Here is a 24,692-nt window from a genome sequence, read left to right as displayed (position 1 = left end):
AAGCAGAATTTCTGGGCTATACAATATGCTATATTCAGCTTCAGGAGACAATACCAGCAGTTTATAAGAGTTCTGATCGTTTCCTATCCTTGCTAACCCTTACTGTTGTCTGTCCTTAGCCATCCTGGTGACTATATTTTTTAAAAATTGGGAATAATAATTTGTATCTTGAAAGGTTGTTGTCAACTTAATTGAGATATGTTTCTCTTTGCTTTTAAATCCTGGGCTCTCTCTTCTGCCATGGGCTTAGACAACCTCTCTGAGGCTCGGTTTCCTTCCATGTAAATGAGACTAATGGGCTGAATAATCCTTAATGTCCTTTCATTTCTGATAAGCTCAGCTCTGTAGTTGTAGGTGCTTTCTAGGTACACTTCTAGTGGGAGAGAATTTCACTATTACTTAAATCCCATTTAAGTAATTGGTTACTTACCATTTACTTACCATGGTTATCCATGTCTCCCACTTTTACTTACCATGGTTATCCATGTCGCCCACTTTTACTTACCATGGTTATCCATGTTGCCCACTTTTCCATAGAACAGATCCAGGTAGTTTCACCGTTACCTGTCACTCAACAGTGTACTTCCTCTCACAAATTCCAGGTTACACATAGACTGTAGGACAGTGGTACTGATGGACTCTTACTGGAATGGGGAGGGTGCTTCTCCATTTAGCCTCACCTGCCAGAATATTCTCTAGGAAATGAATAAACACCCCCCGCATCCCTCTATAGGGTCATGATTGGTTGTGTTCAGCCAGTCATCAAGCTTGTTTTCCTCATCAGTGTATGATCGCCCTTGCGCTGGGAAGAAGCGCTGGGTAGTAAAAATGCATGGAACATGCAGGGGGCAAAATCCTCAGCATAATATGATGGATAAGACGCTGGACTCAGGAGTCAGACTGCCTGGGTTTTTACGTCTTCTTCTGTTACTATTCTGGTGGCTGCTGCTGTTCTCATCACTGAAGAGCTGGCAATGACTGGGGACATCCTTGTGTCAGGCCTTGGGATCAGCTTGACATCTGTGCTCTCATTGGTCATCATGGTAACCCTATGAGGTGGTACTGCCATTACAGTCATTACAGTCATCAGATGAGGAAACTGAGGCACAGAGAGATCAGAACAGTTGCCTGAGATCATATTGCCAGCAAATATTAGAACTCGAATTTGAAGTAGGTCTGACTCCAGAACGCCCATTTCTTAACTCTGTGGCCTTACTATCCGGAAACTTTAATTTCCTTATCAAAAAATGAGGTAGTATCTACCTTCCTGGGCTGCAGTGAGATTAAAATGAAATGAAATGTGATTGTTTATATGAAGTATCTCACAGAGTGTCTGGCGTGTTTACTACACGCCAGACACTACCTTTAGTGTTATTGTGTGATGGAAGGAATCATTTTGAATTTATGGTGGGATGGATCTTATGATTGTGGGAAGGAGGTTATTGTTAAATAAGTGAAGGTTTCATTTATTATTTTAGGTCCTGTCTGCAGCCTCTGTGTCTCCTCCTTTGGAGCAAGACCTGTGACAATCTTCAGTGGCTTCATGGTAGCTGGAGGCCTGATGTTGAGCAGTTTTGCCCCCAATATCTACTTTCTGTTTTTTTCCTATGGCATTGTTGTAGGTAAGAGACCTGGTCACTATAATTTTTCTAAGATTCAAGAGTTCAACATCATTTTACCAATGTCAGGTTTATTATTCAGTTAATATGCAGCATGAAAATGATGGAAAATAATTTACTTTCAGTGACATGTCACCAAAAATTACTGCCTTAGTAACATGTCTGCCCAGTGAATCAAAATATTTGAAAGCATAAACATGTTTGATCAATGCACATTATGTTCTCTTGCAAGGCACAAGAAGGTTTTTCATTTCAGCACGGCACAAAAAAGGCAAGGGGCGGGAGCAGGAGACTAACAGCACTTCTCACTGACTTAGGGAGTGGTCCCTTTCATATTGGCTGGTTCAGCAGGGCTCTGTTGAGTTGTTTGTGTTCCAAACATCCTGTGCTTCCAGGGCCCATATCGCAAAGTTACCACAGAAGTAAAAAGTGGTTTTTAAAACACATTATTATTATTACTATTATTATCATTATTATTATTAATTTTTTTTAAAGATAAGACAAGAGTGAAGAAAAACCGAATGGTGGGGATAAGTGATGATGATCCTGGTTACAAGAGAGGAAAAACAGAGGGCTCGGGGGCATTTTTGCGGCAGACGCCTTTGTGATGTATTATACTAATTGTATTCAATGTTCAACCTCATCAGATTATTCCTAGGGGCTGTCATAGGGAATTTGGAAAGAGGATGCCAGCTGCCGAAGTTTTTCTTAGTGTCTGAAAGAACCTAATTTTGTTGACGTGATATTCCTCTTTTTCACTTGGGACTGTTTCCTGAATAATACATAATAGAAATAAGAGCAGCTAATATGCACGGAGTACTTCCTATGTGCCTGGCTCTGTGCTGAATTCTTTCTCTGACCTCAGTTAATCTTCACAAGAAGTCACATTACAGAGAGGGAAAGTGAAGCTCAGAGAAGGGAAATTACTAACTGAAGCTATGTAACTAGGAGATTTGGGGTTGAATCCACTCAGTTTGACACCAGATACCAATCTCTTTCACATTTTTGTAACTATTTTTGGTGCTTTTCCAGTCCTTGAAGTCTATTTTAAATTTAACTACATACTCTAATACTGCTGAGACCTGAATTCCATGTTAGTTCTTTGAAAGCATGCAGTACATTTTTGGTATTTTATATTTCCTGGTGTTTAATATAGTTTTGGACTGTGGGTACAAGTATATTAGTCTCTTGTGTAAAATCTGAGAGTTCCACTGAATAGTCATTTTGCTTTATTGTCTAAAGTCATAAAAATAAAAATGTAGGTATCTGTGTTTACACATGAATATTGGATTATTCTTTTTAGGATAAATCCCTTTTTACATAGAAAATTGAATGATGATGCCATTAATATGATTTGGGCATTTTCCTTAAACTCTGGACTCCACACTTAAATTTTCTTGGGATTTTCCTCCTCCACATGGTTTCAAGGTTAATCTAGGCATACAAAGTTGTTACGGACTTAAAAACTGATGAGCAGTGAGTGATACAATAGCATTTGCATTACCTATAGATAAAAATAAATTTCTAAGAAGAAAAAATCTGTTTACAATATCTAAGAGTTATATACATTTGATTGTTTTGGAAGAATATCTAATGATATCTAGAAAGAAAAAGACAATATTAACTAACTCCCATAACTAAGATATATAGAAAGAAAAAGACAATATTGACTAACTTCCATAACTAAATTTCAATTTCTCTAGCAATGGAGGGAGCTTTATCACCTGTGAAGTTATTTTTGATTTGGCATATGTTGTTGGAACCTTTTGAGAGCTAACTGTGCCCCCCACCCCCACCTCCATGAGTCCATGATTTTCAATTAATTAGATAGGACTTGAGATTTGTCTTGGCTGGTGATGATGTTATAGGTCTCTTGGCTTTCTCTACTATGATAACTCTTACCCCGTTGGCAAAGGAACATTGTAGAGGGTTATACCCATCACCATGATTGGGTGAGCCAATGAAGTATCAGGAATTTGGATGGGTCCATGGACTCAGTGGATCCATTGTGAGCCAGACCCGGGCCATGATCTTAAGGCCATGTAAATGCTTGAGGACCCTGGTTAACATTGCCAGCTCATGTTCTGTGTCCAACCATGGTCAAAAGGTATCCCACTTTCACTAGTGTACAATTACCTAAATAAGTGGCCATAGTTAACTTAAGGAAGTATTTACAGTACCATTACCTACATACTTGTCATAGCATTTACTGTAATGTCTTTCCTCCTGGAATGCTGGTCTCTCTTTCACTTAATGATTCTGGGTCAGAAAACAGGCTCATGTCTGAACACTCTGATTTGGCAATAGGTTCTGAATCCCTGAAACTAAGAAGCAATTGTCAGCTCTTGGAGGGAGTGCTGGGTTTAGGGTTAGGAGACAGAGATTCCGTGAGCCTGAGCAAGCTAAATGACAAATGGCCATCCCTTCATCTGTGAAGGCGGGCTGGGAAACCTAACTCACACAGGTTTTGTGAGGACTAAATAAAGTCAAGTGAAATATAAATACAAATAAAACAAATAAAAGAATTGGGTTTGATTTCAGTTAATAAAGAGATCGCTTCCACTGGTAATTACTGGGGCCCTGTGAACTACTTCTAGCCCGCAGATAATTAATACTTAATGCCATGGTCAACGTCTTTGTGTTTCTTTCTTTCCTTTTTCATCAGTATGCTCATAATCCATGGCTCATTGAATATTTCTGGGATAAATAAATGAGATAATACTGAATAATACTTCCACTGTATCATCATTTAGAATCTTTAGTTGAAAAGGAAGTGATAGGAAATTATTATGTTCTAAATGCATTTTCCTTTATGTATTGAGTTTCTTAGAAAAAATAAGAAAGATTCACTTTAAATATTTTATTTATTTATTTGACAGACAGAGATCACAAGTAGGCAGAGAGGCAGGCAGAGAGAGAGAGAGAGAGAGAAGCAGGCTCCCTGCAGAACAGAGAGCCCCATATGGGGCTAGATCCCAGGACTCTGGGATCATGACCTGAGACAAAGGCAGAGGCTTTAACCCACTGAGCCACCCAGGTGCCCAGAAAGATTCACTTTAATTATATTATTCATTGAGCACCAGTTCTATGCAGAATTGTATACTAAGCATTTTCATTTGCCTAGGATGAACTAGATGGTCTCTTAAGAGCGAGAGTATGGGGAGGGAAGGAGCCAACATCAAGAGGCAGTCTCTGGGCTCCAATCATGCGGGTTAAACTTATCTTACTCACTTGCCAGCTGTGTGACTCCAGACAAGTTAATTAACTTCTGTTTTCTTTCTTTCTTTCTTTCTTTTTTTTTAAGATTTTATTTATTTATTTGACACAGATTGAGAGAGATCACAATTAGGCAGAGAGACAGGCAGAGAGAGATGGGGAAGCAGGCTCCCTGCTGAGCAGACAGCCTGATGCGGGGCTTGATCCCAGAACCCTGAGATCATGACCTGTGCCGAAGGCAGAGGCTTAACCCACTGAGCCACCCAGGATCCCCCTATTTTCTTATTTTTAAAACGATGTAATAATGACATCCATCTTCAGGTTTTGTGAATTGAGGATGTAATTCGATAAATATTAGTTAGCATAACCGTTATTAATAGTTTTGTGACCTTGGAAAGTTATTTGATCTCTCTGAGCTTCTCTTTTTATTTTTATTGGATGACTTCATGAAACTATTGCAACTTTTCATGAGATAATGTATATGGAGAAGCACGAGGAGATGTTTCATACATCCCTTCCCTTAAATTCCTTTCTGAACACTTAGTTCAAGACCACAGCAGCCGTTTTTTGCTACTGAGGAAGCTTTTTGAATCAGCAATGTTTATATGACAGATTTAAGAAGATAGAAAAAGAAATTAAACCTTTTTAGTATGTTTAATTATAATACACAATATCAAAAAAGATACTAAAGTGTATTAACGGGCACAATTCTGTTTTACCATTTAACTGATGTTTTTTTTTAATATTTTTTATTAACTGATGTTTTAAAAAGTATCATCTTGTTCAGTTTTTCTTTTTTTTTTTTTTTTTAAGATTTTATTTATTTATTTGACAGAGAGAGACAGTGAGAGAGGAAATACAAGCAGGGAAGCAGACTCTGCTGAGCAGGGAGCCTGATGCAGGGCTTGATCCCAGGACCCTGGGATCAGGACCTGAGCCGAAGGCAGATCCTTAACGACTGAGCCACCCAGGCGCCCCCAGTTTTTAATAGCGACCGTGGAACGACCATTTCCCCTTTTGCAAGTCACACTGCCAAACCTGGGAATTCAGGCTTCTGTTTTCTCAATTACTTTATTAAATCAGGAAAAATGAAGTCGGGTGCGGGGTGGGGGGTGGGAAATGTGTGCTGAATGAGTTGTTCAAGTGTCTCCCCAATAATTTCTTTTGGCTTTTCTGAGTTGTTCAAGTGTCTCCCCAATAATTTATTTTGGCTTTTCTGAAAAGCACAACTCAAAATCAATGTCTTCTGTCTCTTTTCTTCAGAGTGTATTGTTATTTAGCTACCTGGATAGTGTTTTCTTACTATTCCTTCTCAGTTTTTGGAAAAATTCAATTTTCTCCTTCTGTGTGTTCATCGTAATATCTGCATATGTCCTGAATCTGCTCAGGTTATTGAGATTGAGGAGGGAAAAGACCACGTTTGCTCAGTTATGGCAAATGTAATGAAGGTCATTTCCTGAGGTTCATTTTAGCCATTAGAGTTTTAATAAGTCATTTTGTTTTGTTTTGTTTTTAATGGTTATATCATTAATGATAGTTCTTTTTTGTCTCACAGATGCTTAGTTGTAATAAGGAACTATGATTTTCTAATTAGTTTGAGGCTGTTATTGATATAATGCTATAATACTCAGTGAAAAGTGAAAACATTATCAATACAATGGTTATTTTTTAGTACTTATATTCCAGGCACAGATACTAAATCTTTTACATTTTTTATGTCTCCTAATCTTTACAGCTATCTTGTGAGATTGTTTTAAAGATAAAGACACTAAGACTTAGAGATTAAGGAAACTCTCAAGTCCTCAAGTCGCCCAGCCAGCAAAGTTAGAGCTGGGATTTGAATCCAAGCCTGCCTGATTGCCAAGCCTGTGCTCATAACTAGTCAATGTCATGTTAAGGGTATTCATGCTAAGCTACAAAAATCAGAGCCAGTTTATTAAAAATGCTAGCCAACTGCTTGCACTTTTAAGCTCTCTATGCAGATGTTTAAAGCTAGTTGCATAAAAGTACCTGCATTTGGGGGCACCTGGGTGGTTCAGTGGCTTAAGCCTCTGCCTTCGGCTCAGGTCATGATCTCAGGGTCCTGGGATCGAGCCCTGCATCGGACTTTCTGCTTGGCGGGGAGCCTGCTTCCTCTCCCCACCTCGCCTGCTGCTCTGCCTACTTGGGATCTCTCTCTCTCTCTGTCAAATAAAAAAATAAAATATATTTTTTAAAAGGGACTGCACTTGGATATGCTAAATTTATTTATCTTTTTTGGTGCTTTAAGTTACCTTCCCACAGTTTCATTTCTAGAAGTAGATTTTTCTGGAACACTATATGCAATTGCCTCTCCTAACCTTTGGTCAGGATAATAAATCATCTTGGCTCAACTATTCTAAGAAGTCGTTCAAATACTTGTTTTAAAACATACAGAAGGGGAATTCTCCCCAAATAAGTGAGAGACAAGTCCCTACACTACAGTGACCACTATCCTGGTTTGCCCAGACTATTGGGTTTTCCAGGATATGAGACTTCTAGTAGCCAAACAGGGAATGTCCTGGGCACAGGCCCTTTCCCCCGACTGCACACAGTGTCGGATTCTGTAGCTTCACCCATGTTGTTTCTTAAGATTGCCATGTTAAAGTGAACTGCTACTAAAATGTTTCCTTCTCATTAAAGTAAAACTGCAGGGAAAAGTTTTCATATATAAATGTAGGGGTTTGATAGATATCCACTCAGTTACATGCAAAAATATATATATATATATATATATAATGGCAGGATATTTAAAACAAATTCATGGACATTTTCAAAAATACATATTTGATTTCAGATGTTCTATTGCCTGTCTTCCTAAAATAGATCAGACTTCCACTTTGCATGCTTTCATTCACATATTAGTTCTTTAGAGATGCTTGCTTTAGTTATTCTAAATTTGAAGTGTTTTATAATATCAGAGCGTTTTACTTCAGTTATATTTTCTCCTTGTAGCTCTCTTATTAGTTTAATTGATGTAGGTGTTTTGTTTTTTGTTTTTTTAGTTTATATGTAAGGATTGAGGAAAATGAGAAAATGAGGAAGTTTAGTGTGATTTGCCCAAAGCATCATCATCCTTTAATGCATAGAAGTAGCAAATTAGTTGTATCTTTTTTCAAACCATATAATTCTAATTCTGTCTTTCTAATGAGGCTATTCTAATGAATTAATTAATGTAAAAGAAAAAATCTTTAATATTTTTTAAGCTAAGATTTAGTTTTTGGCTAAAATAAAAAGTAAAAAAAAAAATCAGCATCATTGAAATGGGGAACAGATATAAAGAAGTTATTTAAAAAATACATATGGCGCGCCTGGGTGGCTCAGTGGGTTAAGCCTCTGCCTTCGGCTCAGGTCATGATCCCAGGGTCCTGGGGTCAAACCCCGCATCGGGCTCTCTGCTCAGTGGGGAGCCTGCTTCTCCCTCTCTCTGCCTGCCTCTCTGCCTACTTGTGAACTCTGTCTGTCAAATAAATAAATAAAATCTTTTAAAAAAATTAAATAAAAATACATAAAATACACACGTACATACATATAGAGTGATTGTGTTTGTTATATGTATAGAGACACAGACAGGAAGAGAAAAATGTAAGAACACAAATGAGATTTATGGGTAAAGGTAGTAGACTAACTTCTATGGGGAGTTCATTCAACAGATTTTATTTAATTTTTATATATATATTTTTAATATTTATTTATTTATTTGACAGAGAGAGAGAGAGAGATCACAAGTAGGCAAGCAGAGAGAGAGGGGGAAGCCGACTCCCCGCTGAGCAGAGAGCCCGATGTGGGGCTCGATCACAGGACACTGAGATCCTGACCTGAGCTGAAGGCAGAGGCTTAACCCACTGAGCCACCCAGGCGCCCCCATTCATCAGATTTTAGAAATACTCTGTGCCAGGCTTGGACCTGGAACCAAAATACTTGGATGAATAAGACACAGCCTACCATCAGATAGCCCATTGTCTAGTTGGGGGGATAAACTTGTAGTTTTGCCACTTGTGGATGAAACCAATATTCCGTGCCGGTGTCGTACGTACCTGTAGGGGAGGTGGTGCTGAAGCAGGCTTCATGCAGGAGTTGATGCGTGAGCTGGGTGTGGAAAGACTAGTAGGATGCAGTCAGGTGGGCATGGGTTTCGAAAGGGGAGTGAGGGGGGTGGAAGGAGGAAGCTACAGGAGTGCAAATGCTCAGAGGTGCGATATAAGGTGGATAAGAGTGTTCTTACAGATGCTTGTTTAAGGACTACAGAAGTCATGTGGATAGGAGCAAGTGCCTCAACACCTGGTATGCGCCAAAGGACGACAAAATGTTTTATACAGACTTGACTGTAGGAGTGTGACGTAATGATAATTGTATAACAGCAGCTTAGAAGACAGATTGTTGGAAAAAGAAAAAAAAAAGAAGACAGATTGGTGGAAAAAGTACTGGACGTTTGAGACAGCGATGAGGAAGCCGAGATTCAGCTCAGAAAAGATGAGGAGGTGAATGGAGGCAGTGGCGGGGCCCGGAGGGAGGCTGATAACTTAGGTAGTGAGCATGATAAAGAGCACGGGTCTGGTTTGATGGGAGGAGATGAGGGAAAAGAGGCCTCGGAAGTTGTGGTCTTGCCCAGAGGTGTGTGAAATGGACCATAAGGTGTGGAAAGGAAATGTCAGAACATGTAAGTACATTTCGTTTTTACCTGCTTAAGTAAAGGGAAACAATAATATTTCACTAATGTTCATGCTTTGAATTGCTAATATAGGTATTTAGTTTAAAAATTATACTGCAGGCGGATGCTTAAGACAGTCTTCACTGAGAGGAGTGTGACCAAAAGTGACGGGAGACTAAGGGATGCTTTAAGACACTGATTTCCAAACTTTATATTCTTGGGACCCTTTACATTCCTTTTGTAGGACCCCATGGAGCTTTTTTTTTTTTTTTTAAGATTTTATTTATTTATCCGACAAAGAGAGACCACAAGTAGGCAGAGGCGCAGGCAGAGAGAGGAGGAGGAAGCAGGCTCCCTGCTGAGCAGAGAGCCCGATGCGGGACTCGATCCCAGGACCCTGAGATCATGACCTGAGACGAAGGCAGCGGCTTAACCCACTGAGCCACCCTGGAGCTTTTGAATATACAGGTTATACTTGTAGATATATATTCTGTTAAAATTAACTGTATTAAATGCTGAGGAATTTGAAAATATTTAAAGATAATAACAAATCTAGTACGTGATAACATAAATAATGTACTTATTATGAAAAATACCCCTATTTTCTCAAAAGAAAAACAGAATTTAGTGAAAAAAGCTGCATTATTTTATAGTTTTGCAAATCTCTTTTTAATGTTTGGCTTCTTAGAAGACTTCTGGATTCTCATATCGACTCCATACACAATCTGTTGCAATCTGTTTTTTTGATTGAAGTGTATGAAGTAAATCTAGTCACAAACAAAGATGTATGTAGAAAAGGGAGTATTTTTTAATAGCCTTTTCAGGTAATTATAGATATCCTTCTTTGGTACTATATCAAAACTTGATGAGGGATGGTTTTTCAACGTTAATTGTAATGTGGAACCTGGTACCACATCAGCATACTTTTCATACTCTGTTATATTAAGCCCATTTATTTATTCTGCATTTTTCTTTTTCTTTTTTCATTTCTTCAGTGATTCATCACTTACATGCAACACCCAGTGCTCATCACAAGTGCCCTCCTTAATAATCACCCATTAACTCATCCTGCACCCACATCCTTCCATCAACCCTCAGTTTTTTCTCTAGAATTAAGAGTCTCTTATGGCTTCTTTTCCTCTCTCCATTTTTTCTTTTACCCCTTCCCATATGTTCATCTGTTTACTTTCTTGAATTCCACATATGAGAGAGATCATATGGTATTTGTCTTTCTCTGACTAACTTACTTCACTTAGCAGAATACTCTGTAGCTCCATCTACATCGTTGCAAATGACATGTTTCTGCACTTTTTCAACAATTTTTTTTTAGATTTTATTTATTTATGTGACACACAGAGATCATAAGTAGGCCGAGAGGCAGGCAGAGAGAGAGAAGGGGAAGCAGGCTCCCCACCAAGCAGAGAGCCCCATGTAGGGCTCGATCTCAGAACTCTGGGATCATGGCCTGAGCCAAAGGCAGAGGTTTTAACCCACTGAGCCATCCAGGCGCCCCATGTTCTGTCCTTTTAACAGATCTTCATTCAAGCTTCATTTTATAATAACATGAATTGGTTATTTGAAAAATATTGGTTCACTGAGCTATGAAAGAACTTTTAAATGTTGACAAATTTCATTATACAACATCAAGAATCACTTTTGTTACTATCACCAACAAACTCATCAGAAAACTTTATATATTGGGAAGCTGTCCAAATTCATGGTCATGGATACAAATTTTCTAAAATTCTATTTTTTTCCCCTGGAATGTTTGGATTTTATCATTGGTAACAGTTAGTGCCAGTTGTCTCCCTTCTTAGTTTGTTTTCAAAAAGATGTCTGCCAATTACCCAAGTCTGAGTAACCATAGTTTTTCTCTTAGACATTCTTTCAAATACAAATGGTTACACAGGAGAAGAGGGGCTATTTGAGCTGGCAACTGAAACAATTGCATAAGGGCTTTCCCTTGTAACAATTGTCATCCAAATGAAGCATTTTTTAAAATTTTTGTTTGTTTTTATTGTGAGTATGTAGTTAGGTAGCATAACCTGATACAAAATTTTGGTACCAATACCTTGATTTGTGCTAAGGCCCTTGTGGTTATACTCACCCTCTATTTTTCTCCCTCAGCATAAATGTAAACACAGTGAAAAAAAAAGCAGAGATCATGTTAGTATTACAGTTGTCACCCCTTATCCATGGGAGATACAGTCTAAGACCACCAACAAATGTCTGAAAACATGCATAGAAATGAACCCTATGTTTTCTCCCATATGTACATACATACCTATGATAAAGTTTAATTTATAAATTAGGCACAGTAAGAGATTAACAATAACTAATAATAAAATAAAACAATTATAGCAATATACTGTAATGAAAGTTATGTGAAGTGGTCTCTCTCTCAAAGTACCTTACTGAACTGTACTCACCCTTCTTCTGATGATGTGAGATGATAAAATGCCTGTGTGATGAGAGGAAGTGAGGTGAATGAGATAGACACCATGATGTAGTGTTAGGCTACTACTCACCTTCGGATGGTATGGGAGGAGGATCACATGCTCCTGGACTGCGGTTGACTGTAGGTAACTGAAACGATGGAAAGCAAAACTGTGGTTAAGTGGGAGACTAGTTATGACTATGATGAAAATAGTTTTGACTTTATGGACTCTGGGAAAGATCTTAGAGGTTCTAGGGACCTCTCTTCAATAATTTCCAGTTTAAGGTCAGCCTGATTCAGGGGTAGGAAAGCATCATGCTACCTTTTTTTTTTTTTTTTTTTCAGATTTTATTTATTTATTTGACAGACAGAGATCACAAGTGAGCAGAAAGGCAGGAGGAGAGAGAGGAGGAAGCAGGCTCTCTACTGAGCAGAGAGCCCGATGTGGGGCTCCATCGCAGGACCCTGGGATCATAACCAGAGCCGAAGGCAGAGGCTTTAACCCACTGAACCACCCAGGTGCCCTGTCATGCTACCTTTTTGAAAAGTTTAAGGAGAAAGCATTTCAAATTTTTGCAACATTAAAAAAAAAAGTGAAATAAACTTAACTGAAACCCATGGCTGTGACATAAGTTTTAAAAACGGCTTTTTTTGTCTCAGGCTAAAAGTTTACAAGTTGCTGCTTCAACTTTTCTGACATTGACATTTAGCAATCAGAAATGTCTTTTTTCCCCCTTGTCTCTAATGCCTAACATTTGACAGAGCCCTGACAAGCAAATCACAGAAAAGTAAATTCATTCGCCCTCCCTAGGCTTTCTGACATATAGTCTCAGTTAAGGGTGATATTTTTTGCTTTTGAAATTGGTTGTTTGGAAACAGTTTTATTTCATATCGCAAAGTGTCCCATATACAGGTAGTAACTGTGTAAATCAATCCAACTCATGTTTTAGTTGATTTTTTTCCCTTAAATCATATAAAAAGGGCACTTTGTTATAAAAAGTTTACTTAAAGTGTAATTGTTTTAGTTTATCTCATTTCTTTAAGAAGACTTTTTATGGAATCCCAGACGATCCTCAAGTTCTTAGGTTGTTTAAAGTCTTAATTTCCTAAAACATACAGTATATTTGTGAAGCCCATGTATTCTTTCTAATCATAGTTTAGGTATCAATTAAAAGTACTGAAAATGATCTAACTCATTAAATGGGCAATGGTTAAAATCCAGTTTTTAAGCTATGGCTTATGTGTTTTTTATAGAATGATCTCCAAGAGCAGATAATATTGCAGAAGAAAGGCAAAAAGTTGTAAGTTAGAAGCCAGAGGAATATTTCGTGAAAGACAAATTGGGTTTATCAGGTGCTAAACAGGGAAGAAAAGATTAAGTTAATAAACAAAAGCCTTGGAGAAGATCTAGAGATAAGTATTGTCCTTTGATCTCAAGAAAGGGAAATTTGGTAAGGTATTTTTTTTTAATTATAAAAGAATTTCAAATCTACAGAAAAGTAGAGAATCATATAGCAAACAACTGTATGCTCCACTTAAATTTGACAGTTGTTAATATTTTATTTTATTTGCTTCTTTTTTTTTTTTCCCAAAGATATCTCAAACTAAAGACATTTTACTCCACATTGGGCTCTCTGCTCAGCGGGGAGCCTGCTTCCTCCTCTCTCTCTGCCTGCCTCTCTGCCTACTTGTGATCTCTCTCTGTCAAATAAATAAATAAAATCTCTTAAAAAAATACATTTTACTCCTAAATAAGGTAGTTTGCATCTCTGAAAGGAAAAAACTCACAAACACATATTTTACTGTGTTGGGATGATCTGAGAACCCTAGAGGACCTGCAGGGGGGCCTTTGTTTTGTAGACTGGGGTGTGCAAACTATAAGCCCTCCTAAAATAGCTTGCACCAGTGAAGGGAAATTTCTCAAATTGTTTAGAGCTCTTTGAGGAGGAAGGGACGCTGAGCTCAGGGCGAGGATTTGGAAGAGAGAGAGAAGGAGCATGTTGGATAAAATTTTATTATTTGGTAATGTAACCATTTTCTCCCTCTGCCCATAATGTCTTGATTTAAATTTGCATTATTCATTCATGCTTTAGCAATTGGACTTTTTATTTTTGTTTTTTTTAAATTTGAACCCAACCTTATGATAGGTGTGGAATGAGAACTGAACCTACCCAAATATATTCATTAAGTGTAAAAGATCCAGGAGTCCATGCTCTGAAGAGTTTTAGTCAGTGACAAACAGAACGACCTACAGGACATACTTAATTACTCTTCTTGGTTTTTGTTTTTTCATTGAAGAACAGTAGTCCGTCTGAATTTATGCATTGTCTTCTTATGTTTAGGACTCGGATGTGGATTATTATACACAGCAACAGTGACCATTACATGCCAGTATTTTGACAGCCATCGAGGCCTTGCCCTTGGCCTGATTTCAACAGGTATGTTTTCAAAATAAGTATAGCATTATCACCATCCATCCTTCTAATCAAAGTCAAAAGTTACCAAACACAGATGTTTAAGCAGCCCCTTCCCAGATCCTACTTAGGAAGCACCATTTTTTTTACTCTAGTCCAAGAAGGAAATGTTATTTTCTACTGCAAATAAGGGTACAGCTTCCAGAAAATCTTAGGATACATATACAAAAAATCTGGGGAAGTTGATGACCAATATAATGAAGGAAATAAAAGCTGATGGGCTTAGTCAACTGAGAGACACAAGCTGGTGAGAGCTTTACTCAGAGAAGCAGAGGGCACTTAGGTGAGGCCCCTTCTGTCTGAGAGGGGTAAGAGAAATGCCAGGAAAGTGGAGACCCCCCGGGCTCTGTCAGGAAGCCTGATGCCGCCGTCTGGCCATCTCCACTTACTGCAGAGTGTACAGTTTTTTCAAGAGTCCTGATTAATGAATGCATCTCCCTGGCCATGTGCATATCCTCAGGACAGACTGTTGACTCTTGTTCTTTAATAATCAAGAGATGATCACTGGGGCGGTGGCGGGGCACGTAAATATAACAGCCTTCCGGAGTTCCTCTGATGCTTTAAAGTCGTGTTGTACTATTCAGATGGACTTTTCCCTACACTGTTTAGGGAACTTAACAAATTTTCTGTGGCCAAAAACTTTATGAGTCTGCTTCGGAGACAGAGCTGCCAAGTTTGGTAAAAGTTGTACATTTACATATGCTACTTACTCGTTAATGAGCACGTAGTCCTGGGAGCACGTAGTCCTCAGATTTCCAGAGAAACCGAGTAAGTTCAATGATCTTTCTGGCAACAGAATCCAAACGAATGTTTTATTCCTGAGGCTAACCCAGTGGCAACAAAGTGATTCCAGATTGAATTAAATGGAGCGGGATATTTACTGAAGGTGGTTAAAGGAAGCATTGCCAGGTGAGAAATGTGAATCATGGTCTAAGAGGAGACAGGGCCAGAGTCTGAGGACACAATTAAGGTTAAGGCAGGACTGGGAGAAGAAAGAGCAAAAACAGAAGACGGAGAACCCAAAGCAGTTGGAATGCAGTTTAAAGAACCTTACAGGCTGTTGCACAGGGGTGGGAGGGAGTGTGAGGGCAGGCATGAGCCTGAAGGACAATAGGGCTTATCTGCTGGTTTTTTTGTTTTTATTTTTTATTTAAAGATTTTATTTATTGGGCGCCTGGGTGGCTCAGTGGGTTAAGCCGCTGCCTTCGGCTCAGGTCATGATCTCATGGTCCTGGGATCGAGTCCCGCATCGGGCTCTCTGCTCAGCAGGGAGCCTGCTTCCTCCTCTCTCTCTGCCTGCCTCTCTGCCTACTTGTAATCTCTCTCTGTCAAATAAATAAATTAAAAAAAAAAATCTTTAAAAAAAAAAAATTAAAAAAAAAAAAGATTTTATTTATTTATTTGACAGACAGAGATCACAAGCAGGCAGAGAAGCAGGCAGAGAGAGAGGAGGAAGCAGGCTTCCTGCTGAGCAGAGAGCCCGATGCAGGGCTCAATCCCACGACCCTGGGATCATGACCTGAGCCGAAGGCAAAGGCTTTAACCCACTGAGCCACCCAGGTGTCCCTGCTGTCTTTGTAGGGGGATTAGAGTGTAGCAACGAGCACAGACCCCAGACCCAGACCATCCAGTTTTGTATCCTGCCTGATCACTCACTTGCTGTCTGGTGACAGACAAGTTCTCTAACCATTCTGTCCAGTTAACTGCTGAGTTAAGCTCAGTTTTCTGAATTGTAAAATGGGGATAATAGTACTCATCACATCAAGTTATTGGGAATATTAAAGAAGCATCCGTGTAAGGGACACAGCAAGGGCTCTAACACAGGGAGTCTTATAATTATGACCTAGGTTTCCCTTAATGTCCAAATTTATGTGTGCCGGCCATGGCAGAAATTATATGCTGTATGCTCTCACTCAGTCTAGAAAGGAGGGCCAAAGGCTTGGGCCATGGAACACTGAAGTAAAAGTGGATCAACTCTGGACACCTAAATTGGCAGAATCAAGGAGTTTTTAGCTTCAACTCACAGGGAGCCCAGTGAGGCAAAATTAGGGAGAAATCATGGATCTACTTAGTGTGATAACAAGTCTCATGGACTAAAACACAAATGTATTTCTCCATTCTGGAGGCTGGGAATCTGACATCAGGATACCAGCATGGTGGGGTTCTGGTGACAGACCTCTTCCAGGCTGCAGAGTGCCATTTTCTTGCTGTTTCCCCACATGGTGGAAAGGGAGGTGGTCTCTCAGGGGTCTCTTTGCTGTGAGTGCCAGTCCCGTTCATGAGTGCTCCTTGTTGGGTTCATGCCCTCATCACGTCCCAAAGGCCCCACTTCCTAATACCACCATGTTGGAAGTTAGGATTTCAGCATAGGAACTGGGATGGGGACAAGGACATTCAACCTACAGTATCCGCATTCAGTGAAAGAGGACAAGCAAAGCAGAAATCACGGCAGAATTTTTTAAACATCGAAAAGAAACCAAAAATAAAAGTATGTGAAATATTGTGACCTCATTGACAAAAAGGAACATGGTGTGCATTAAACAAAGATTTGAGGGATGTGATCTTGTCCCATGGTGCCCAGGAGTTGGTAACGAATGTCCAGAGTCCAGAGCTGGTCTTCTGCCTGTTTTTGGAGAGCTCGTGGGCGAAGAATGATTTTTACATTTTTTATGGTTAATAAAAAAAAATCAGAATAAGGAATTTCAGGGCATATGAAAATTATGTGCAATTAAAATTTCAATGTCCATAGATACAGGTTTATTGGAATATAAAACCATGCTCCTCCCTTTACCACTCTTATTTGGCCAGTATTAATAATGGTTGTTCTGAGGGTCTCAAATTGTAAGAGATTAAGACTGAACAGCTCCCATTTCCTTTTTAGGTTCAAGTGTCGGACTTTTTATATATGCTGCTCTGCAGAGGTTGCTGATTGAGTTCTATGGGCTGGATGGATGCCTGCTGATTGTGGGTGCCTTAGCCTTAAATATATTAGCCTGCGGCAGCCTGATGAGACCCCTCCAGTCCTCTGATTGTCCTTTGCCTGAAAAAACAGCTCTGGAAAGTGTACCAGATCAATACTCCATTTACAGCGAGAAAGAAAAGGACCTGGAAGAAAACACAAACATTCCTGGAAGGAGCTACGGTGCTGAGGAAACTTGCAAGAGTGCCTTAGCCAGTGGTGGCCAGAAGCAGGAAAGCCTACTTCATAAAAACCCAACAACAGGGGCGCATACAAAAGAGGCCGAGACGTACAAAAAGAAAGTTGCAGAACAGACATATTTTTGCAAACAGCTTGCCAAGAGGAAGTGGCAATTATATAAAAACTACTGTGGAGAAACTGTGGCTCTTTTTAAAAACAAAGTATTTTCAGCGCTCTTCATTGCTATCTTTCTTTTTGACATTGGAGGATTCCCACCTTCATTGCTTATGGAAGATGTGGCAAGAAGTTCAAATGTGAAAGAAGAAGAGCTTATTATGCCTCTTATTTCCATTATTGGCATTATGACAGCAGTGGGTAAACTCCTCTTGGGGATACTGGCTGACTTCAAGTGGATTAATACCTTATATCTTTACGTAGCTACCTTAATAAGCATGGGCCTGGCCTTGTGTGCAATTCCATTTGCCAAAAGTTATGTCACATTGGCAATACTTTCTGGGATTCTAGGGTTTCTGACTGGTAATTGGTCCATCTTCCCATATGTGACCACAAAGACTGTGGGAATTGAAAAATTAGCCCATGCCTATGGGATATTAATGTTCTTTGCTGGACTTGGAAATAGCCTCGGACCACCAATTGTTGGTAAGATATTTCTCAAAGTCAACCTGTTTCACTGCTCTTCTTTATAACATCCCTGGATATAGAAATCCAGGTTGTAAGAGTAGCACAGACGAGCAAAAAATAAACCTGCATAGATGTCTCATGGTAATGATTTATTCACAGTCACTTTGATATAGTTGAAAAGGCCAGCATACTTGCTCAGGGATTTGTGTTCCTTTTTTTTTATTTGGGAGAAACTAAACATACCTGTTTATCCTTGTCCAAATTTTTCAGGAGGTTCTTCTCTGCTAACTCCTAATAGTCCTTTAGAGAGTACATGGGGTACTATGTAACCTGGTCCTTACCGTAGCTAAGACTGTAGCTAAGACTGATGGAATTAGCGGAGGAAGAGGCTTCCTCTTCATACACTTTCTATCCAATTCACTTTTCTCTTACTGTCTTTTCAGGTTGGTTTTATGACTGGACCCAGACCTATGACACTGCGTTTTATTTCAGTGGCTTCTGCGTCCTTCTGGGAGGCTGCGTCCTGCTGCTGGCCGCCCTGCCCTCCTGGGACACGTGCAACAAACTGCTGCCCAAGCCGGCTCCAACAGCCTTTCTGTACAAAGTTACCTCTAATGTTTAGAGGAATGCTGGAAGGCACTACAGACTTTTCTCACAGCAAGATTTCACTGTGGCTGACTCTGAATGAAAAAAAAAAAAATTTTTTTTTTAAACAAATCCTATGTACTCTATGTACTGTATATGTAGCTTCTATTTCTTGTATATATTTTTTCCCTTTTTTTTCTTTTTGCAAGAAGTGGGACTATTCTGTTTTACTATGACTCATGGATTCTTGATGTTGTACAAATTTGGGCCTGTCTCGGAAGGCTTTCTCTGCGTAAAGAAATATAATTTCTCTGTAGGCTACATTAGTTCCCCTGCAAGGAATCCAGAGGGGGCTCTTCTGTTTTAAACCTGATGCAGGCAGCGTGATGAGATCTATGTGAAGGCCATTAGGGACTAAATCATTCTCCTCTCCATGTTACACCAGCTAGGACATGAAAACAGTTACTTCAATGGCATTAAGAATTGTGGTGGAGCAAGCCGATCTTTTTTTTTTTTTTTTTCCAAAGATATTTTAAATTACAGTCACTAGTTTTCACTGTTTGATTTTATTTACCTTGAGGCGGCATCCCCTGCTTGGACCCACTGCGCTTAAATCGTTTCAATTCCTAAGGTGTTTCCTGAGAGGCAGGCAGTCTCCAAACAGGGACCCTCCCCACAGACTTGTGTCATGGTTGGCTGTTAGAACCACGCTCACTCTTCCCCGTCAGCATCCACGCGATGGATGTTTCCCAGGAAGTGTTTCCCAGGAAGTGCTTGCTCATTTTACCTGTTTCCCAATGGGGAATGCGTAAACCATTCCGTTCTGGCAAAGGGTCAACATCCATTTGCTTCGGGCACAGTGGGAATGAACTGCAAATCCTTGCATAACTTCTCAATGAAGCATTTATTTGCCACTATCAGATTTTACCACTATCAAATTGTAATTCAAGGCCAGAACTAAAACGCGCGCGCGCGCGCGCGCGCGCGTGCGTGCGTGCGTGTGTGTGTGTGTGTGTGTGTGTGTACTCCAAGTCTGTGTGGGACATGGGAAGAGAAAAAGGCAGTAAGAAATTGATACCCTGATCCAACATTATTCAGTCTTATAAAAACTTTTTGGAAGATAATCAATGTTTAATAAATAGACATTTTTCTAAAGAAATATATTTTTTAACCTTGCTATAAGTTGGAATCCTCTAGATGATTTAAAAAAAATATAGTTACCTGAGTACTACTCTTAGAGATTTTAATTCTGTAGGTCTAGGCTGTGGGCCAAGCATTAATATTTGTAGTGAACTCTTCAAGGAATTCTAACAACACAGCCGGGTCGACAATGGGTGTTATAAGACTGGCAATAGAGAAACAGTCATTCTCTTAAATAAAACACAAAAACGCAATAAACCATTGAGGTGAGGGATTTTTACAAATAGCCAACTGTGGTTCTTTAAATAGGACTCTTCCTATTGTGCCAAAATTGTCTTTTCATTTCTTTTGAAATATGTAAGATTTTATACTTCTATGTTGCCTTTCTTGGAAGGCGCCTAAAGCACTTTATAATCATGAAGCCCCACCACACCTCAGTGAGGTAGGTAAATAGTACTTTTCTATGCAGTAAACCTGAAGTGTGGGGGAATTTCATAACTGAGTTAATCCTACTCAATAATGCAATAATGGGGCTCCAAAGTGCCTTTGGACTTCTACTCCATACTCAAACTTCTGGAAAGTTTTCTGTACCTCATTCTTTAGTCACTGTCAAGGTTAGTAAATAAAACAAGTGACATTTTAAAAAGTTGAACTGAACGTTTTAGTGTTGAAAGTTCCTCTTTGCCAACACTGTCTTCAGGAAATCGTATAACCTGAAAAAATTTAACTTTCATGACATCCTCGCATTCATCAATGTTGATAATTGTCCAAATGCATCTTCCCTTTGTCTTCTAATGTCATCCAGTGTGTGCATTTTCCATTGTCTAGGGAATGAATTTTATGTTAAAATAAAATATTTTTTTGGCTTGTTTTGCATTGGTTTGGTTGCTTTTTCTCTTCTTGGCCATCCTCCTCCCCCAAATTGCAGTGACATTTCACTGAATGTAGAAAAATTAATTACCACATGTTCACTTCAGACCCCAGAACTGGGTGATTGGGCCTCAACATTTTCAAGTCAATCTGCTAAACTATTTTGACCATTGCCTTCCAGAAAGCTAACCTGTCAATACTACAGAATCCTTTTGAGAGAAAGGGGATAGATTTCCCTTCGAGATTCTTAATAATGATCTTGGCAATCATTAATGGATTTCTTAATAAGTTCTAGGCACATTATATTATTTATCTTTCATTATAGCCCTGTGAGGTGGGGATTTTATAGTCTTCATTGTATGCTACAAAACATAATTATCATGATATGGAAACATGTATAAGTAGCTTCCAAAAGCAAAATGAAGAAAGTTTCCACTAAACCCTCTGATTTCCAACACGGCTAGGAAATGGGACTTCGGTGGGAGGGTTACTATAAAGCCAATCCTTTAATGAATAGTAAAGTCATGTTTATGTGAATAATTATTCAAGATTTGCCCATTTCCTAAAAATTAGCATTTTTTTAAAAGTTTATGTATCTGTTTGTGTTAGGGGCTGAACTCATGACCCTGGGATCTTTGGACTGAGCCTGCCAGGCACCCCAAGAACTAACATTTAAAAACACATTTAATGAAATAAAAAGAAGAAGAAGAAGAAGAAAACACAGTGAAATTACATTGATTAGAAGATGATCTTTCTTTTGTGACTCAAATGGTAATTTTTAAACTTCCAAGTACCTGGAGCTGTGCTGGGGCCCTTGCAGAGCCCCTCCTCCTTTCAGCCTCTGCTTCACTGTCTCTCAGAAGCCTCCCGGGAGCTAGTTGCCTATCCAATTTTCTCTAGGGTGACCATGTCATCAAGAGAGAAGTTTCAGCCACCAACTTTTAAAAGCCCCACGAGGAACCGTTCCCAGGAACCAGGAGTTGATGCTTCGGGAGGTCATGACCTGGGGGGCTGTCAGCTGTGTCCTGCTGGCTGGAAACGTCCACTGACCTCAGAAAACCTCCACTTCTAGCAATCAATCTGGGATTATCTTAACTCAAAATGTTCTGGGAAATAAAGGAGAGCCCCCTTTTGAGGGAACGAATGCCTCATTTTTTCTCTTACTTAGGAGTATTATTTTAAACACATCAAGTACACAGTTTACATGAGCAGGGCCATACAATTTCTCCCTCATTAATAACTAGATCTTGGGACCTTTTGCTCTGCAGTCAATTGTGGCGGAAGGATGGCAGTTAATAAAATGCCTCTTTGAGTCAAGAGTCCAATGACAATCAGTTAAAATGATCAGAGATATATGAGTACATGGATAATATTCACAGACGCAGTACACATATTTGTTAAGGTTATGGTTTCTGGGTTCTAATCCCAGCCCAGGTCCCGTGCTAGGTGATTTGTGAGCGTATCATTTAACCTCTCAAAGCTTCAGTTTCCTTATCTATGGGCCATGTCCTAGGGCTGTTAGGGGAATTGAATAACATAACCCATGTACATTCCTGGCACCTGTTTGGTAAATATTAGCTACTATTATTTTTGTTGCTATCGGTATCCCTTAGTGTGTGGCCTCTCAGTATCTGAGGGAGGTGTCAAGTGTTCCTGGGCACAGGTGTGGGGTAAATGCTTGTCTCCTAGGGCCTCATTTGATGGAAGAATGAGCCTTCTGTTATCCCTAACGGGTAACAGCTCTCACAATATTGCCCTCCCCCACGCATGTTCTTGTCAAAATCTTTTACCCTTAGGGATTCATGACTCAGCACATTTTTTCTGGAATTGCCATTCAGAGGCTCTGACACAAAACAAAACACAAGCTGTTCCTCCACAAATCAAATAGCATTCACTTTTGTAAATTGAATTGCTATGGGAATTTGAACTTTTATTTATTTCCTTAAGAACTCATCATCTGAGCTGTTTGGAAGGCCGGCCTGAAATTCGGCAGAAAGTGCAATGCTCTCATTTGTTTATTGAACACTAACTGGCTTCAGCTCCCGGCTCTCATCTCCCTCTGCCTTCCCCCGACCTCTTTCAGATTTATCTTGGGGGAGGGTAATTCCTTGCCAGGTGTTCTGGGAATCTATTCCTAGCAGGTTTGTCACATTAGTTCCTTCTTTCCATATGCATTCTTTGTCCTAAAGAGTCATTTACTTTTTTTCTTTCTTTGCAAAAAAAAAAAATATATATATATATATATATATGTATATATATGCATATATATGTATATATGTATATATATGCATATATATATTTAGAATTTAATAAGTTTTTCTAAGTGATAGTCTACAAACATTGGTAAACAGCAATTTTCTTTCTTTTTTTTAAAGAAAATTTTTTAAGGCGAGGGAGGGGCAGAGGACGTGGGAGAGAGAATCTCCAGCAGGCTCCACATTCAGCCCAGCATAAAGCCCGGTGTGGGGCTTCTTCTTATGACTCTGACTTACCACCTGAGCCAAAATCTGAGAGTTGGACACTTAATCGACTGAGCCACTCAGGTGCCCCAACAGCATATTTTCTATAACAAATAATTAATTGTGGTCAAGTAGGTCACCTTAAACTTACAAACCCATGGAGACATGCATGTTTTTCCTTCCTGGAAAATGCCTAATGTGATAATTCAAGCTGTTATTCCTCCAGCTTACATCTGAAAGCCCCTCAATATCGATCTCTCTCTGTCAAATAAATAAATAAAATCTTAAAAAATATATATATATCTACAGCTTTAATAGGGCATTTCTAAGTGTAGCCCAAAGGACCCTAGGACAACAAAGAAGAACAGATGGAACTGGTTATATTAACCATTAAAAGATGAGGGGCCGGGCTCAACTGTCCAGTTTCATATAGTGTCCATGGTTGCTGGGAGGGTGCCATTTTGAGAACTCCTGGGCAGGATCATGTCTTGAAGGAAGTTCTCTCTGAAGGTCAAATGTGAACAGGGACTGATGGAGAAATCAGTTGACGCCAAGGAGACTGCCATGCTACACACAGAGGCAGAATGAGCTAAGGTTTCTGGATGCAACTATAGAGTGGCAGTTTGTCTGATAAAATGGGGTAATATATGAGGACCCCCCTCCTTTGCTCAAGATTAAAAACAGCTGTGACTTCCAAGGGGCATTTTATGAGTCTGACTTAGGACCTTCCTCCATGTGGCATTTGCTGTCACTAGCAGAGAGGCATGAGCTGGGATAAGAGCTGTCTCTGTGCTTTTTTCTTAAAGCCCTGGGAAGTGGTGTGAACCAAGGAAAGGGGTCAACAGAAGCATCAAGGATCCTTGGCAGACAGCTCTGATGGAACTGGGAATCAATGTTGCAAAGAAATCTGAGAGTAAGTGTGTTGTGTGTGTGTGAGAGAGAGAGAGAGAGAGAAAGAGAGAGAGCTGTAAAGCTGTGGGTGTTCAAGAGAGGGATTCTCCTCATTACCTTAGCCTAAGTCCACTGAGGCGAAAGTTATGCAATATCTCAGAGGAAGACCTTGTTTTAGGACCTGAGGCATCTTGGTCTTTCCAGAAAGACCTGAAAATTGAAAATCCCCACGTTGTTTTTAGGCAACAGGAAGCCTCCTCTCAGTTGGACTTCCTGAGGAAGTTTGAGGTAAACTTCCTTTGTGGGTTATTGGCTTTGCCTTAGGGGAATATTTCCCTTCTCCCACCCCTCCTCAAGAAATCTTTGGGAAGGGTGGGGGCTCTCAGTGAAGGAGAGGGCAGCTCAGTGAATAGTTAACCAGGACCGTTTTTTGAATAGGAACGTGCCCCAGGAAGTCCATGGAGCACCAAGGGCCTGGTAAGTTGAACACTGGGGATAGATGTTAATAAGAAAATAGACCAGAATATAGGAGAAAGCATGGGATCTGGAGT

The 24,692-nt window shown here is 39.6% G+C and overlaps 1 protein-coding gene across 5 annotated transcripts in view; it reads left to right on the top strand.

Moving 5' to 3' along the window:
• The window catches only part of SLC16A9 (solute carrier family 16 member 9), a 54,162-nt gene extending 33,365 nt beyond the window's left edge, over window positions 1–20,797 (top strand). For 4 of the 5 annotated variants that reach the window (XM_044239545.1, XM_044239547.1, XM_044239546.1 and 1 more), the window contains exons 3-6: window positions 1,479–1,622; window positions 14,284–14,379; window positions 17,297–18,214; window positions 18,640–20,797. In XM_044239545.1, coding sequence (XP_044095480.1) covers window positions 1,479–1,622; window positions 14,284–14,379; window positions 17,297–18,214; window positions 18,640–18,818 — 1,337 coding nt within the window. In that variant the 3' untranslated portion in view covers window positions 18,819–20,797. The remainder of the gene's footprint in view (window positions 1–1,478; window positions 1,623–14,283; window positions 14,380–17,296; window positions 18,215–18,639) is intronic. The other variant, XM_044239548.1, reaches the window with a different exon arrangement.
• Window positions 20,798–24,692: the final 3,895 nt, after the last annotated feature.

The sequence above is a fragment of the Neovison vison genome, chromosome 2, assembly GCF_020171115.1.
Source record: "Neovison vison isolate M4711 chromosome 2, ASM_NN_V1, whole genome shotgun sequence".
Classification (NCBI taxonomy): domain Eukaryota; kingdom Metazoa; phylum Chordata; class Mammalia; order Carnivora; family Mustelidae; genus Neogale; species Neogale vison.
This window is presented reverse-complemented; position numbering and strand designations above follow the sequence as displayed.